This window comes from Aphanomyces invadans (assembly GCF_000520115.1).
Source record: "Aphanomyces invadans strain NJM9701 unplaced genomic scaffold supercont1.14, whole genome shotgun sequence".
Classification (NCBI taxonomy): Eukaryota; Oomycota; class Saprolegniomycetes; order Saprolegniales; family Verrucalvaceae; genus Aphanomyces; species Aphanomyces invadans.
The window spans coordinates 187,458-203,763 of record NW_008580159.1 but is presented as its reverse complement, the minus strand read 5'-3'; the positions used below and the strand labels follow the sequence as shown (position 1 = coordinate 203,763).

General features: G+C 54.6%; 6 protein-coding genes across 10 annotated transcripts in view; 4 read left to right on the top strand and 2 right to left on the bottom strand.

The window, feature by feature from the left end:
* Window positions 1-929: 929 nt before the first annotated feature.
* Window positions 930-2,118, bottom strand: H310_07447 (hypothetical protein; the record flags this gene model as incomplete). Its single annotated transcript, XM_008872807.1, has 2 exons — window positions 930-1,733; window positions 1,849-2,118. The coding sequence occupies 2 exons, from the start codon at window positions 2,116-2,118 to the stop codon at window positions 930-932; spliced, it is 1,074 nt and encodes a 357-aa protein (XP_008871029.1).
* A 492-nt stretch (window positions 2,119-2,610) lies between these two features.
* On the top strand, window positions 2,611-6,399 carry H310_07446 (hypothetical protein). 5 transcript variants are annotated; one of them, XM_008872805.1, is made up of 11 exons: window positions 2,611-2,763; window positions 2,834-2,859; window positions 2,922-3,063; window positions 3,121-3,235; window positions 3,480-3,982; window positions 4,608-4,783; window positions 4,833-5,189; window positions 5,322-5,429; window positions 5,574-5,750; window positions 5,816-5,930; window positions 6,018-6,399. In XM_008872805.1, the coding sequence occupies exons 1-11, from the start codon at window positions 2,661-2,663 to the stop codon at window positions 6,104-6,106; spliced, it is 1,911 nt and encodes a 636-aa protein (XP_008871027.1). In that variant the 5' UTR covers window positions 2,611-2,660; the 3' UTR covers window positions 6,107-6,399. The 5 variants fall into 5 exon arrangements, with proteins under 5 accessions (XP_008871027.1, XP_008871026.1, XP_008871028.1 ...); XM_008872804.1 differs by having other exon boundaries at window positions 5,816-6,399; XM_008872806.1 differs by having other exon boundaries at window positions 5,322-5,750.
* A 1,240-nt stretch (window positions 6,400-7,639) lies between these two features.
* Window positions 7,640-9,430, top strand: H310_07445 (hypothetical protein). Its single transcript, XM_008873193.1, has one exon. It carries the CDS (start codon window positions 7,695-7,697, stop codon window positions 8,802-8,804), a length of 1,110 nt encoding a protein of 369 aa, XP_008871415.1. The 5' UTR covers window positions 7,640-7,694; the 3' UTR covers window positions 8,805-9,430.
* Window positions 9,431-9,575: 145 nt separating this feature from the next.
* Window positions 9,576-10,968, top strand: H310_07444 (hypothetical protein). Its single transcript, XM_008873192.1, has one exon. The coding sequence runs from the start codon at window positions 9,619-9,621 to the stop codon at window positions 10,870-10,872; it is 1,254 nt and encodes a 417-aa protein (XP_008871414.1). The 5' UTR covers window positions 9,576-9,618; the 3' UTR covers window positions 10,873-10,968.
* Window positions 10,969-12,421: 1,453 nt separating this feature from the next.
* H310_07443 (hypothetical protein) lies at window positions 12,422-14,337 on the top strand. Its single transcript, XM_008873191.1, has 3 exons — window positions 12,422-12,715; window positions 12,766-13,158; window positions 13,206-14,337. The coding sequence occupies exons 1-3, from the start codon at window positions 12,437-12,439 to the stop codon at window positions 14,295-14,297; spliced, it is 1,764 nt and encodes a 587-aa protein (XP_008871413.1). The 5' UTR covers window positions 12,422-12,436; the 3' UTR covers window positions 14,298-14,337.
* A 316-nt stretch (window positions 14,338-14,653) lies between these two features.
* The window catches only part of H310_07442 (hypothetical protein), a gene marked incomplete at both ends in the record, with an annotated part of 3,605 nt that continues 1,952 nt past the window's right edge, over window positions 14,654-16,306 (bottom strand). The window contains 2 exons of the mRNA XM_008873190.1: window positions 14,654-15,047; window positions 15,098-15,204. Coding sequence (XP_008871412.1) covers window positions 14,654-15,047; window positions 15,098-15,204 — 501 coding nt within the window. The remainder of the gene's footprint in view (window positions 15,048-15,097; window positions 15,205-16,306) is intronic.

Genomic DNA, 16,306 nt, shown 5'->3' with positions numbered 1-16,306 from the left:
TCTTGGCGTACTTGAGCCTCGCCGTCTTGTGCGCCGTCTTGAGCAGAGGGGAATGCTTTCTCTTGACGTACTTCAGGAAACCAGCAGCGCGAAGTCTTCGTTGACAAGTTCTAATTGAGCCACCGAGCTGAAGCTCCGTGTGGAGGCTTTTAGCCGACTGCCCAGTGGATGAGGCGGCACGGTACAGCCGCCGACACTCTTGGTGCACGATTTTGGTGGCCTTGCAACCCTTAAACTTTGTGCCTTAGTTGTCAGGCTCACAAAGGAAAGCTCGGATGGTGTCCTTGGAGCGTCCAAGGTGCTTAGCAATGCACCGATATGACAATTTGTGTGCCCGAAAGGCCCTTGCAGCAGCCTGATCTTCAATTGTCAGCTGCGGCTGACTTCCCATGCTGTATGGTAAGGAAACAGTTAAAAACATAGCTTTAATGCATTGCGTACCAGCGTTTGATAGAATGTCAATGCAGTTGAGGAGTAGGGACCAAATTGTGAAGTGACCTGCAATCTACTGGCGCCTTCATGATTCTGTTTTCCACCCAAAAGAAACGTTTGCCAAAGAGTTTGTAGGCGTGAGATATCTAAGAAATCCCGCCAATCAACAATGAATACAGCAGTGTTGTTGCTTTGTGGTAAAATGATTGGCGGAATTTTTCTCCATTCAAAACACGGTGGCTGCAACCATGTGGCGAGCAGTGTAGTATGACCTGTGGATAGACGCCCGATCTTGCACGAAGACTTCGTCCAGCGCATTGTACTATCTGGATTGCCATTGTGAGATCCGTTTATGATACTTCCTCTGTGTCAAATTACTGGTGACATAAAAATTCGTGATTTTTCCGAAATACTTGTGACATTTCTCGACCATTAGATGAAAATCAAACACACGGATATAATTGGTTAAAATCCTCACTGGTTTATATATCCAAAACCTATTCAAGAAGGCGCGAAGGACATGACATGTTGGTCATCAGAGCACCGGCGCGTCGCATTGTATCCTTGTGGAGTTGAGGAAGGCGGAAACGGTTGTCGCTTTGGTGTTCGAGCACAAGCCGCATGACGGCATGCAAGGTCAGGAACACATTCTCAAGCTTTTCCACGCTCAATGCTTCAAAGGCCTCCAAGGTAGAACGAACAACATCGTCAATGGAATGGCTCACCACCTTGTATTGTAGCGCTTGAATTGAAGCAAAGAAACCCAGGTCCAGGACATTGAGGTCTGGGCTGTTGGGTGGTCGGCGCCGGAGGACAAATGTCCATCCGTCAAGAGACACAGTCGCAAGGACAGCTTCTGTGATTACACGGTGCAGCGAAGCGTTATCATGCTGCAGCACGACGCGCTTGTGAATCCAGCTAGCTCTAGGGAATGCAACCATGATCGCAGGAATAACCCTCGTAGCAACATATTCCAAATATACATCACCACTTACATTCACGAGTGTAGGCACGGTGGCACCAGCTGGACGATTGCGCGAGTTGCGGACAGCAGGCCGGAACTCAACAAAAGGCCACATGCCGATCTTTCCAGTGAATTTGGCGCCACGGGCCTCATCGAATCTTGGACGCGCCACGGCGGCCAAAAATATCACTTTGGAGGTAAACATTTTGCTTTTGACAGCGTGGCGCCCGATCGTCTGGCCCTTCACAAGGTACACCATACGTCGGTTTTTGTCGGCGTTAAACCACTTTTCGTCGAGGTGAACAATGTCCCACATGTCGTCAAACTCGAAATGCCGCTGGCCATCGTCATCGCCAATGCCGGCGGCGAGGCAAGTTCGCGAGCGCGTCGTGCGGCGCGCAACGTCGGAGGTGCGAGCGACAGAATTCGACGCGTTCGAGCATGTTCGCCACCGTAAGCAGAGGCTTGAGTCGAGACGAATGCCGTTGCAGGGTTCCTTTGCGAAAGCTGCGGTACACGGCAGACAACGACAGGCTGGTGGCCTCGGCGATATCACGCATGGTTGAGCGTTGCTCTTCGGGTACGTCGTTGATGAGGTCGGTTATCTCGTCATCCGTGTGGGTTGGTTTGCGTCCAACACGACCAGGCTTCGCTGATGGCATGTGGCTGTTTCGCAGGAATTGGTTCCACACGCGAGTCACGGTGACGCGGTGTATGTTCATGCGTCGAGCTGTAGCTAAGATGGCACCACGCACCACCTTTCCGCCAGACATGGACTGATGGAGCTGTGCGACGACCTCCAACTTCTCATCGTAAGAGTGCTCACGTGTTTTGCGCGCAGTGTTCGTGGTGTCGATTTACCCAGGTCCCGTAATTTTAAAAGTGAAATAATGATTTCGTAATTTTATTTCGAAGCTGTTTGAGCAATCCAAATATTGGGCGCCAAAACTTCGTTTCCCTCATTTGCAGTCAATAGAAACCTCCTCTACCTTGTCATTATCTTTCAAACGTGATCGATCTTATCGAATTTGGTGGAGAATTGGTTTTTCGGGTCGCTGAAATGTGAAATGTCACCAGTAATCTGAAACAGAGGAAGTACAGTATAAAATATCGAGCCGTCATGTGCAATTCGAAATTTCTGAAAAAGGTAGCGGTTTTTGCCCGAAATCATGAATTTTCGGCGTTCACTTGGTCGGAAGTACAACATCGGACCAATTTCGTCGTATCAGTTCCATTGTCGCCGTTCGGACCAGTGCGCGCCGCGATGGGGCCACGCGCGAACATGAAGAAGTCGGGGTACGAGGACATCGAGGCTGGGAAGAACAAGTTCGTGCCATTGTCGTCCCTTGCCGTGCTGCTTATTCCATGTACGTTGACCAACTCTCGGTCGATTGTTACTCGCGTGGAAGGCGGGGTGTGCTCATGGCGACATGGTAGACTTTTGGCCGCGAGGAATCGTTCTGGTACGTCTCAAGCATCGCATTGCTTGCACAACGTTCTTACGTCGACTCTTTTCCCCGTGTAGAAACTTCAAGTCGCCGTGTCACTGTCGCTCGTCGCGGCGTCGCGTAGTTTCCGTGTGTTGTCTCCGCTCTACTTGAAGGACGCCACAAACGAACTCGCGTCCACTGGAGCCGTGCCGTATCGGCCGTTGGCGCTCTATTGCGGTATAGTGTCAAGCCTTACCTACGTGACAGGATCTCATCCCGAAGCTGTCGTTGTAGGTGCACTCTTCCTGTCGACAACGGCCAAGCAAATCCAGACGTATTCGTACCTCCGGGTCAAGCAGCATGCATACATTGACGTGTCGGCCGCCGTCTTTGCCCACTTACACAAAATGTAAGTTGCAATTCTGTGCTCCTTCTCGTTTGCGTCCCGTTGGTGTGATGTCGTGGCTCTCGTCGACGATGTGCAACGCACAGCTGACGGTCCAAGCCATGGATGCCCCATTGCGTTCCATGTGTCGATGTCGTGGGTTGTGTCATGTCGGGTTGGTGCATGAAAGCATGCGCACTACAACATGTGCCGCCGGTGCCGTTTTTGGTATTCCATGGCGTTGTGTGGATCACGAGACTCTTTGTAGGTCGATGCACTTTCATCTGACCAAGAAGACGGGCAAAGTCATGCGTGTGCTCGATCGCGGCCTCGACAGCACCGACAGCGTCGTAAACGTGCTCTTTTTTCGATTTCTTCCGACGCTGTTGGAAGTGGCAGCCGTCTCGCTCGTGTTTGCATGTGCATTTCAAGACCACTGGCTCTCGGTCGTCGCGGTCACCAGCGTCGTGCTGTACACGGTCGTGACGTTCATCGGCACCACGATCCGCCTCGAGTTCAAAGCCCAAAGCAACCAGCACGACAACGACGCGAACGACAAAGCCGTCGACAGCTTCACCAACTTTGAAACAGTCAAGGCCTTTAACGCGGAAGAGTACGAGACGAACCGGTACATGGCATCGATCGAGCAATGCCAGCACACAACGTACTTGACCCGCGGGTACTTGAATGGCCTGACTGTGGCCCAACAGTTTATCCAGTCGACGTGCCTGTTTGTGTGCATGGCTATCACCGGTGTCAAAGTTACGCAAGGTACGTGTGCCACGATGTGCTGCTGCCATGCCCGATATGCCGCCATGCTGGGCTTGGTGGCGTCGAGGTGGCTTTCGAAGTGGGTGGGTGTGCGTGTTGCCATTCGACGTGTTGCATTGCGATCCCGTTGACCACGATCGGGACGTTGTGTGCCAGCTATGGACGGCTTTCCGTCATGCGCGCATTTGACGTGCCACAAGGCACACGCAGGATGCGATCGGTCCCTCGATCATAGCTCTCCTCTCCATGGTTGCCATCCCACCACTCGTTCTCATGCGCTGCGTGGACGTGTGGAACGTTGAGTGATTATCCCGCGAGGCATCGACTGTCCAACATGGCGCAGTGATCATTTCCAAGTTCCACCGCGACCATCGAATGAAATCCGAGTGCTGGAGATGTGTATTGGCGCGGTCGCTCTCTCGAGCGATTCGATCCGCGGGTGGCCATGTTTTCCGTTTGCTGTGTGCGTGTGTGCTGTGCCTTGCGTCGTGCGGCAGGACGTTCCATGACAATGGATCGTTCTTGCGGTCTTGGCGTTCGAACCACGTGTGGAGCTTCGACAGTCGTCGGTTTATGCTGTGCTTGTCGGACTCCAACACGATCGATCACGGCATGCGTCGCGTAGGGCTGCTGACGGTGGGCGACTTTGTCGCGGTCGGGTCGTACATTTTGAATATTTTCAAACCGCTCGATTCCCTCGGCGCCATTTACAACACGATCGTGCAAGCGGTGGTCGACATGTCGAATCTGGTGGAATTGGTCGAGGCCACCCCCGACATTCTCGACAAAGACGACGCCGCGGTGCGTTGTCCAGCTCGGCGCGTGGGGTCGGTGATCGTGCTCGCTGTAGGCGCTTGTGGTCGCGTCGACGCCAATGGCAGCCATGTCGCCCGGGACCCGTCGTCGCCACCAACCCACCGTCCAATTCGACCACGTCGGGTTCACGTACCCAGGGCAGCCTGCGTCGAACGGATTGAAAAACATTTGCTTTACGATTCCCCCTGGCCACACGGTTGCGATTGTTGGCACCACGGGCGCCGGGAAAAGCACGCTGAGTCGGCTCTTGTTTCGATTTTACGACGTCACGGCCGGCCGCATCCTGATCAACGGCCAAGATATCTCGTGCGTCCAGCAAAAGTCGCTCCGACAAGTGCTCGGAATCGTTCCCCAGGATGCTGTCATGTTCAACGACACGATCTACTACAACGTACGTGATGGCTGTATGCACGCGGCGAGGGCATCGGCCACGACCATCGGCCACATGCAATCGAGGCGATGGCTTGGGACTGAGCTTGTTTTGTTGTCGGAATTTGCTCAAGTTGGTGTGTTGGTTGTGCAGATTCAATACGGCCGGCAATCCGCCACGCGAGCCGACGTCGAAGCCGCCGCTGCCGCCGCGAATTTGACCGCGTTCGTCGCGACGTTGCCGCTTGGCCTCGATACAAAGGTATTGAATGCGACCGAAACACCCACGACGACGCGCGAACACGACCGTGTTGATGCATTCCTTGAGCAATGCGTCCGCTGTGCTGCTGCTGCTCAACTTCGATCCCGACCGCACCAAATCTCGGTTGACGTGGTGGTTTCGTAGGTGGGCGAACGGGGCTTGAAGTTATCTGGCGGGGAAAAGCAGCGCGTTGCCATCGCCCGCGCAATTCTCAAGAACCCACGCATCATGGTCCTCGACGAAGCCACGTCGGCCCTCGACACTCGAACTGAACGCTGCATCTACGAAGAGCTGCAGCGCATTTGCGCCGACCGCACCACGGTACACTCGACTCGCGCGTGAAACATGATCCAGACCTGACTCTATCGTGTTGCTGGAGCATGTAGATGGTAATCGCCCATCGACTGTCGACGATCCAACACGCCGATGACATCGTCGTGCTGGACCACGGGTCCATGGTCGAGCGGGGTGCGCACGACGAGTTGCTCGCTCGTAATGGAGGTACGGTGCTTGTTTGCTACGAGTGTCTAGGTTATCATTGTCGGCGAGCGGATGCACGCCATGCGGCTCTGACTCCCGTCTGTGTAGCTTACGCCGCGATGTGGGCTGCCCAACTAACGACGCGTGCGGACAACGTGCCGCCCTTGACAGCTGGATCGCCGCCCAGGATTAGCTAAGGTGCTTGGCTAACATACCTAGCTGCATGATGTCGCGCAGTCACGGGTACGGCGCCACCTTTGCTTGGTCGAGATGAAGTGTGTCCTGCGCCACGTACCTACCTACCTGTATGGTCGTTCCCCTGCAGTAAAAACCGTGAAACGATGTGCACATGGGTCGACACACGAATCGTCCTAATTTACCCACAGACCGCTCCATGCGACGCTGCTGTGGCAACGCCGCGCCGCCCGAGGACGTCCCCCGCTCGACGTGGGACGTCCACCATCTCGGACGCCTTGCGCGGCATCGTGACGTGTTCAATGTGCACATATCTGTCAGCGCAACGTGGGTTGAGGAGATCCTTAATAAAGTACATCCTCACCCACATCACCCTCCAGGATATATTTATATACCCATCGAAATTGGAGCAAGAGAGTGGTGCTTGCGTGCTGCTCTTTCAGTAGCGCCTTTCGTGTCAGTGTCACGGAAAACTGCGCGCCGCCACGTGGCAGCTCGCCAGGACGACCGCGACGATTCCCGCGCCGACGTGGGGAGGAGTACTTTATTAAGGGAATGACCTCGCGCCGAAATTCTGGGTCAGATTCGGACAAATCACGTCATGATGGCGTGACAAGATTACGGGATCGACGAGGAATTTTGTCAGGTATAGACATTTCCGGGCAACGGGCGAGGTTTACGGCTTTGGGAACAGACACGTCAGCAATCAGTCAGCGTCGACGCTGCACTGGGTGGCGCTCGGACGGGCGATCGTGTTTCTTGGCACCACGCGGAAAATGCGCAGACTGCACCGTGACCAATGCATGCCAACTCGATTCTTGTGTAAGGGTGAAGAACACCATACGCTAACGAATTCCCTCCTTGCCTCGTCTCCCGCGGACATTGTTTCGAGCAACCAGCCGTGGAGCGCGTGGGCACTGCGACGTCGCTGAGACGGCCAGCGACGAGGTCGTGTCCGGAGATGCTTGCGACGTGTAGAAGATCACCGAGAGCATATGCACGTGGCGCCGTGGTTTCCCGGCGGCTCTCAACTTCGACGACCGCAAGGCCGTGAAACACTCGTTACAAAAAAACGCACGAAATCCTGTGCGTGCTTATGTCGCGCTCTGCTGGTTCTTTGCACACCCGCAGGAGCCAGTGGATTCGACCTCCTCTTTCAGTGGCGTGCGCAGGACGCCGCGCGAAGCGTTCGTTGGGCGATTCGATCGCTGTGATGCAGTCGTTCCGTCTGCTTGACGAGTTCTGGAACTGGGCGCGGGGTGGCAGCCCATCGCTATCATTGTCGTGGGCTCGACGGACTTCGGTTCTGGACAGGAACTTGCTTATAAATCGAAGTTCGTACTTTTTCATCACTTGCATTTTGTATGGTAGAGGTTACTGCAGGTGTGCATTAAAATTGGGTCGGATTCTATTGTCCGAATTTCAACCCGTTTCACTTGTCCATTGTATGTAATAGAATCGAAAAGGTTTAATCGGTTCGACGACATTTTAAAATGCGTGGCGTACTTGTCGCTGTGCATGGCATCACATTTTCTTTGCGCCCGTGCCCAAGAACGCTGCGTGAGCTATCGGTTCGCGCCGCCACTGCCCATGTGCCGCCCTTTTGAGATTGAATCTAGGCTCAATGTGAGCCACCTGCTTCCTGGCTTTAACGTGCCCCCGCAGCAACAGCAGCAACAAGCCATGTACGCCATGGCGAAGCCAGCTGCCCCGTTCATGCTGTCGTCGTTTAAAGCGCCCCAATTCGACGTGATGCCCACCAACAACAACTTTGACTCGTTCGAAGACCTCCTCGACTGCTCCATCCTCGACGACGACTCGGACCTGCACCTGAACGTCGGTGACGAAGACTTTGACCCGACCGAACTCGCTATCTTGTCCAAGTACGTTGAAGTCATTCCTCTCGACGATGCCGACAACCACAATGTCAAGACCGAGATCTCCGTGATGGACCAACAACCCGGCATGGTCACGTTGAACCTCTTGGACGATATGAGCTTGGACTTAAACATGCTCTCGGATGAGGACATGATGCTCACAAACATGCAGCTGAAGGCCCCTCTCGATATGACTGCTACCCCGATGGTAATGAACGACACCTGGCCGAACCAAGGATCGTCATGCACATCGGACGACCGCCACCATGACGAACACGACGTGTCGGCCCCCTTCAAGAGCCGCCGATTCTGTTCCGTCGACGGCTGCGACAAGCGCTCCCGGTCGCATGGCTTGTGCATCGCCCACGGTGGTGGACGCCGCTGCGCTGTTGAAGGCTGCGGCAAGTCCAGCCAAGGAGGCAACTTGTGCATCAAGCACGGCGGTGGCAAGCGCTGCCAAGTCGAGAACTGTGACAAAGCCGCCCAATCTAACCTGCTCTGCAAGATGCACGGCGGCGGTCCCCGCTGCCTCTTTGCCAACTGCCACCGCAGCTCCCAAGGCGGTGGATTCTGTCGCACCCACGGCGGTGGAAAGCGTTGTCTGTTCGAAGGATGCGACAAGGGCACTCAACGCGGTGACTTTTGCGCCCTTCACGGCGGTTCCCGACTCTGCGGTGTGTCTGGTTGCATGCGCAACGACCGTGGCGGTGGATTCTGTGCCACCCACGGCGGCGGCAAGCGCTGCTCGCAAGAAGGGTGCCAGAAGCCGTGCCGCCGCCAAGGCATGTGCTCCACCCACCTCCGCTTGTCCGGCTCGGCCTAAGCGGTGGCTTCCTCACCGAGCGAGCGCGTGGGGGTCGTATGCATCACGGACGACGTGGACGGAAGTGTGCGCTGCCCTCAATACTGCGGGAGCTCCCCACTTGTTTGCGTCCTCTCGTTGTAAAGCATCCGTCAAACATGCATTTTTGTGTTGCGTTTCGATGGCCGGTGGAAGGTTCACGATGGGGCGATAAAATATTTTATTTCGGTACAGTTTTGATGAAATGGTTGGAATCTTTGAAAAATTCATCGCATGGGAAATATACACATTTTATCCGACGGCATGCGAAAAATCCAAACCCTGCCGTGTCGCCCGCCGGTGGCGCGGCCAGTCCCTTGCAGTAAGAAGTCCAACGTTCCTGCTGACGTCGTCGTGGCATGCATGGATTGAATTATGCGCTTGCGCCTTGCGTCGCGTGCTCTCATTTGGTGCAGAATCGATCCGAATCAACTCGGGTTGCGAATGTTGCTTGCCCTGGACGGATGCAACCATAGCTGTTGAATCACTCGAGCTGAACTGCTGGCGGCCAGGCATGCAAACGAGTTCTCGATATCTAGAGTGATGCACGCCTGCCACGACAGGACTTGAATTGCGTGGATGTCAATACTGGGTCCATCGGGTGCCCGTGTGGCGCTTGTCGGCTCAACATGGCGGCGGAGAAGAACCGCTTCGCATTCTTGAATAATTGATTCGGAAGGATGGTATACAAATTACCATATAATACAATAGAACCGTTTTAAAAGTTTACGGCGACAAATACGTCAACTCTTGTCCTGATCGGTCACATGCTTCGGAACGGTGGCACACTCGGCAAATGGCGCAACCGCCGAAACGAAATGGCGTCGGGGCCGCCTTCGCCGCGCTTGGAATTGTCGTGGCGGCCATGTATCTGGGACAAGAGCCGTCGCCATACGACCGTACGACATCGAAGCATTTTCCCACCCACGGCCATGCGACGACCGCGCCATCGACACTGTGGCAACCCAATGCGTCGTACGCGTTTGGCCGTTGGACGCAGCCCATCCGCGACATTCGCTTTCACTACGAGCATGGACAGCATGCTGCCCCATCCCAATCTGCGTCAGATGCGATTGTCAAGTGGGGAGCAGCGCAACTCGCCCGGCTCCAAACGAAGCGATGGCACTACACAAACATCAACACCCGGGACCACTTCATCGCGGTCGCAGTCGTCTCGTTGCAGTATCTGTCCACAATCTTTGTGTACGTGGTGGAGAAAGCGACGATGGACAAGTGGGAGTATGGACGCATGGCACCGGGATCGTATGGAGTCACGTTTGCCGCCAACTCGGTGGATCCTTCGACGTGCACGTCAGTCACGTCTGCCCACTTGTCCATGTGCTACCAGGACGACGCGTGGCGACTGTCAGCGACATCGATTCCATTGAAGTCGGAAAAGTCGTCCACCGTCCGCCTGTTCTCGTTCAACTTGACCATGGTTCCAGGCGAACCTTTAATTCTGTCGTTCCCGCTCGCAAATGACCCCATGCGCCCTGCGTTTGTGCATAAAGGGGCGGGGTACGCAGTGCATGGAACGTATGTGTTTGGGTCCACAGGGGTATCCATCGCAACGGATGACGCCGCGTTGGGAACTATCGACTGGACCAAGAGCCTGGCCCTGCATCGCACCGAGTGGAATTGGGTCTCGTCAACGTTTGCGGCCAAGGATGGGACGGTGGTGGGGATTAATTTGAGTGGCCGCGTGTACGATGTCGACGGCGCGTCGCAAGAGAACGCAGTGTGGATCGACGGCCAAGTGTGCGTTCTGGGCGCTGTCACGTTCGACATTCCGCGCGCGGATGCCCAAACTCAAACATGGAGGATTCGTTCGTCAGCTGCCGTGGAAGGAGACCTTGTCGACCTGACATTCGTTCCCGGTGGCGCGCGACGAGAGCATTTGAACGTACTCAATCTTATGCGAAGTGAATTCGTCCAGCCATACGGCCGCTTCACAGGCACGATCGAGTGTACTGGGCTCGATCGTGTCACACGCCGAGTCGATGTCGACGACGCGTTTGGGGTCGTGGAAGATCACGTTGCCGTCTGGTGAGGTTTTCGGACTAACTTAGTGCCAGAAAAAGATATCGAATCCAGTCCAAATTTCAAAATAGTTCGGCTTTTAGGAGGAAAAGGAGTGCAAAAATGGAGTTTGTATTGCAGCTTTCGATTGCTGGGTTTATATTGCAAACCAACCGAACCAACCGAGAATTTTTGAAAAATGCCAACTTTTGACCGCATTTACTGTATGCCTCCTGACACTGTGATATTTCGACCAAAATTGCAACTTTTATAATTTGTCGTATTGGCTTAACTGTGAATACGGAAGCCACATGAGCAAAACATGTTATCATGATAATCTGTCAAGAATATCCTGAATATTGTAATATATACGACTGCAAGCTGCATATTTTGTCAAAAATTGAGGTTTGAGTGACCAACCCGTCGGGTATTCTATGGAACTCCATAACTTTGCCAATTCATATCGAATGTACTTCAGTTTAAAAAAGTGCAGATGTCGCAGGATCACGTACGTGCATCCAGACGGGCCTACTAGCAAAATCTCATGAGGTCAATGGACGTGTATCTCCGCGGCAACATGTCAATATTGCATTCAGAACAGCGAGTTTCAGAAGTGACGTCTTGTGCATCCAGAGCGCGTTACCAGCATCAAGTTTCTCGAGTTTTCTTGGCTTTCAAATGGCACGATGTACAAGCAAAAAAGCAGACAGTAAGTGTAAAAGGTCTTGCAACGTCCCTGTATAGTGAAACCAGCAGATTGCACACACGTTTTGAAGTTTGGGTAATATTTGCAGGTAGGTTGGAATATTACAATTTAAACCGGATATTCGTTTTTAGGGTGAACGCGGCGAAAAATTCCTATGTACCCTCCTCCATAGCGTGGACAGCTGCAAGGACGTCCTTCCGTCAATACCGACCGCAGCGTCGGGGTAGTGCCATGTTTGGCAGCAAAACAAGGAGGAGCTACGGTGACCAGTGTATTACGTTATGCAGGTTTAGACGGTATGGCATGTTGGATGTTGATTGGCTGACATGTTTGGTTTTTATTGCTTTAATTGGGAATCGGCGAAAGACACTCGTCAAAAATGTCGATTCTACACAATCTCGGGAAATTGGGCATTTCTCCACCTTGCCACGACATGTTTTCCAACACGATCAAAATGGGCAGCTTGGTTGTCCGCCACAACGCCAGACGGTCATGAAATTTTGCCCACGGCATGCAGCGACTGTCGCAGGGATGCCACAAAGCTGGCTATAATGCGGCAACCCGTCCCATGGCGTGCAAATTCCCTTCAATATTTTTAGCCCACTTTGGTTTGCATACAAATATCAAGTTGATACATGCTTGAAAGTCGGGCAAGTTAAATTTCACATCATTTTTCATCCGAACATGTCACGGCCGCGACCTAACGCGAAACACCGGATACATCCGGATACAAGGTTATTTCGCGTTTCAAGACCGTCAATCAATCCGATGTACCTTTTCACCATGTCACAAATTTGGCGGTCGTAGTTTGACTTGGTTTCTGTATACGACATGCATTTGGATCCTGGCATGCTGGACAGCATCACTTTCGAATTGACCAAGCGCCGCGATGGCGACACGTCCACCTCGATCGCCGGGGTCGTCCGGCACGGCCGAGTCCACCCTCGACGACAACGTCTCGGGTAACTACCGCCCGCTCATGGAAGACCAACGCCGTAGCAGCTTCTCGTATAGCCATCAGTTTCCGTCCAACTCGGCGCGAGGGAGTAATACACCCAACCCATTCGCCCGCGGGTCCATCATTGACCGCGAGATCCCCGCCGTTCCAGAGGACATGGCAGCAGCGCTGTCCAAACACTCGAAACAGACATACAACGGCAAGATTAAGGTCCCATGACATGTGGTCCACATGCAGATTGCACTCATCTCTTTGAATAGAGATGGCCGGGCATCGTTCTCCTCCTCCTCGTTGTTGGAGGAGCCATTGCTGCCATTGCTGTGTACTCGCTCCAGTCGCACGACGCGGCGACGAAACGCCGCCAGGACGTTCAGCGCGCGATCGCAGACCGTGTTCGCATTTCCGATGGTTTGGATGTATTGTCCAACGACGACGACGTGAGCGACGACGGCGCGGTGAACAATCCCAAGGTGTACACGCCGATAGGGTGCGAGCTGCCCAACTACGTGAGCAAGAAGGGCAAGATCTGGGCCGTGTCCAAGAACGGGACGGAGGTGCCGATCGGTATCAAGGGGGTCAACTGGTTTGGGATGGAGACCGGGTTGCAGGCACCATTTGGGCTGTGGGACAACGAGCGCAACGGCACAACGGTGGTACGTTCCGCGCCGCCGCCGCCATCGTCATCTCACGGATGCCGTAGTATGCGGTCGCCGATTTCCTGTCCAAGAACAAGTTTAACAGCGTCCGTCTGCCGCTGTGCGTGCAAAACATTTTGGAAAACAAACCGCTGGAAGCCGCTATTATCAACAAGCAGTCGAACCGCGCGCTCGACACGAGCTCGTACATCAGCTTGATCCAAACGCTCGTGAAGGGCCTCGGGTTTCGCCGCATCTCGGTCATGATCTCGATGCACACGTTGGACCGGCTGAACGTAGGCGGGTCGCTGTGGTACGGCACGACGGTGACGGAAGACGAGTTTATGCAGTCGATCGACATGTTGACCAACGCGCTGTGCAGCAACGAGTACTGGAACGTTCTCGGAATCGATGTCAAGAACGAGCCGTGGGAGGGGACGTGGGGCACGGGTCTCCGCAACGATTTCAAGGTCGGCGCGGAGAAGATCGCGGCGCGCATGCTCAAAGGGTGCCCCCAGTGGATGGCGTTTGTGGAAGGTGTGAACGCGCAGCACGAAATTGTCCTTGATGGCCAACCATATGCATACTACGACTGGTTTGGCGGTGGCCTCCACAAAGCCAAGCAATTTCCACCTCAACTAGACCTGCCCGACAAGTTGGTGTACGCGCCGCACTACTACACGCCCGCCGTGTTCCCGCAGTACTACCTCTTTGGCGGCGGCACCGTCGGCCAAGGCAATGCCATCATCAACTACGTCGAACTCTCGAACGCGACGTTGTTGAGCCGCGTCAAAGCGACCATGACCGACATGTTTGGGTTCTTGAACGAGGCAAAGGGCCCGGCCGTCGTGCTCGGGGAGTTTGCCGGGCTCTACACGAAGGACGCGCATCCGCGCAAGACAACGCAGCGATGCACGGACTTTACCATCAAAACCATGCTCGAAGACGGGTATGCAGGCGGGTACATGTGGAGCCTCAACCCCGAGAGCGCGTACCAGTACAACCCGGCCGACAAGGTGGGCCACTTCACGGAAGGGCTCCTCGAGGACGACTGGAGGCGAGCAAATGAGCCCTTCCTCAAAGCGATGTCGGCGCTGGACGCCCTGCCCGATCTCAAACCCACGCCATGCTTTCCCACGTCGAGTGGCACGAATTAGGGTATATATGATATATTCAATCCTACGTTTTAGGGTTTTCTGTTGGGTTTTTATTCAATAACGTGCCATTCCAACTCGATGGGGGGGCACGACCGGATGGCGACGCTCCACTGCAATTCGCACACGCCCTGTGGACATGCACGACAGTTCAACGATCGCAGCGACATTGAGGTACGCATCGCCGCCTCGTTTTGGTCGTTTGGACCATTTCACGTCGTGGTAAAACAGGCGTGGTCGATTCGATCCCAACTACGATGACTTCTACTTCTGTGAAACGTAATAAAACCATGTGTCCACCAATGCAGTTTTATTCAAAACCAAACCACATTCTACAAGGAAAAAACGGTTGAACCACGTCATGAGCGCCCACCCCGACGACGTTGCCACAACATCTTGACTTCGTTGGCTACCAGCGGCCCGAGGCACACGCACGAAAGCGCGCCGCTCACTTGCAGCAGCATGAAGACTGGCCCCCACGTGCACTCGGTGTGGTCATCCACGGGGTGGCAGTTGGACAGGTACCCCACGAGGAACTGCACGATCGCCGCGCCGACGCTGCCCGTGCCGTCGATGATTCCAGTCACCGTCGACAGCGCCATGGTATCTTGACGAAGGCTGTCGTGCGTGCCGAGGTCGGCCGAAATGGCGGTACTGATCAAGTTGGCTGGTCCGCCAAGCAGAAACCCCGTCGCGACGAGCAGCACACTCGTTTGCGCGTGCGACGCCCCTTGGAACAAATGCAACAAGCCCCTGCATATTCACGGCGCCTTGGTGAGACGCTCGAACGAACGAGCTCGTACGTGGCCGTGAAAATCATGACAGCAACTATCGGCGACCGAATGCCGGCTTTGTCCGTGACGTAGCCGCCCAAAAAGCCGCCCGTCATTTGCCCCGCATCGTACAGCATCTGCACATCAACGAAGTTAGGAATTGCAAGCAGGACCATCCCACACGATCCATGCACACGTCGCCGTCGTCGGCTGTGGTTTGGTTGGCGCCACTCGAACACAGGCGCGTCATGGTACGTACCGAGTACAGATCTGCCTTGGCATCGTCCATGCCCAGCGTCAACGTCAGGTAGAACGGAAGCCAGAAGAAGAGCGCGTAGTTGAGCGACTTCAAGCACGCATACGCCAGGGCGTACAACAGGACCTGCATGCCCCAAGTCAGCCATGGCAGTGAGATGATTGCATGGAATGTCGCGGCACCCCTGGGATCCGCCACGCCCGCCAAAACGAGATGCCTTGCTTTCGACTGGCACGACTGTCGGAAGATGCCGCTGTCGATACGTCGTCCGACGAAGTGCGCGACGCCAGGAGCGCCTCCTCCACATCGTCCGATCCGAATTTCGGTGGCGATGGCTTCAGAAATGCATACACTAGCCATCCTTGAAGAGCAATGAGCCCCCCGGCAACCAGAACGGCGCTCTTCCACGCCACGGACTTGGACGGCACCGCCACGTACAGCAGCGCGACCACGGCCGTCCCAACGATGTTCCCGAACGACGCGTTTGCGCTCCAAACTCCCATGACAGCTACAAGTCGGCGCATTAGCCGATGTTCGCCGCGTCCTGAAGGTCTTGATCGGCAGAGTCGGCGGCGCAATCCCGCCTCCAACCGTCACATGAATATGAAAAACAGGTAAAAGTCTCATGAAACTCGCTGCCTTCCCGGATGCATGGAGCGCAGATGCAAGCAACGCTTGTATGCATCATTTTTGTGAGCAAAAATGGCTCAGCAACGAGGAGCACCACAAAGCAATGACGACATCAACAATCAATACACCATCCCAAACACCCCACCAACGCACGAATGTCGAGACAATCAAGAGAGACATTACCGCCTCGCTCTTGCTTGTTGAACCAGTTGCCCCTATGCAGATAGACGCAGTAAAACAAGTGGATGCGCCACGGGCAGGTCGTACATGACTGCAACGTTGACGGGCCATCCGATGGACTGCACGAGACCGTTCAGGGCCCAGAGGGATGCATATAGCCCCAGCGATCGTAT

What these genes read in the sequence shown, in the direction of transcription:
- H310_07444 (XM_008873192.1), top strand. Translation starts at nt 9,619, where the DNA reads ATGGCGCAACCGCCGAAACGAAATGGCGTCGGGGCCGCCTTCGCCGCG.
- H310_07443 (XM_008873191.1), top strand. Translation starts at nt 12,437, where the DNA reads ATGGCGACACGTCCACCTCGATCGCCGGGGTCGTCCGGCACGGCCGAG. An exon ending in CATACAACGGCAAGATTAAG is followed by an intron (nt 12,716 to 12,765) that starts GTCCCATGACAT and finishes CTCTTTGAATAG; the next exon opens with AGATGGCCGGGCATCGTTCT. An exon ending in AGCGCAACGGCACAACGGTG is followed by an intron (nt 13,159 to 13,205) that starts GTACGTTCCGCG and finishes CGGATGCCGTAG; the next exon opens with TATGCGGTCGCCGATTTCCT.
- H310_07445 (XM_008873193.1), top strand. Translation starts at nt 7,695, where the DNA reads ATGTGCCGCCCTTTTGAGATTGAATCTAGGCTCAATGTGAGCCACCTG.
- H310_07446 (XM_008873195.1), top strand. Translation starts at nt 2,661, where the DNA reads ATGGGGCCACGCGCGAACATGAAGAAGTCGGGGTACGAGGACATCGAG. An exon ending in CGGTGTCAAAGTTACGCAAG is followed by an intron (nt 3,983 to 4,607) that starts GTACGTGTGCCA and finishes TGCGTCGCGTAG; the next exon opens with GGCTGCTGACGGTGGGCGAC. An exon ending in CGCTTGGCCTCGATACAAAG is followed by an intron (nt 5,430 to 5,573) that starts GTATTGAATGCG and finishes GTGGTTTCGTAG; the next exon opens with GTGGGCGAACGGGGCTTGAA.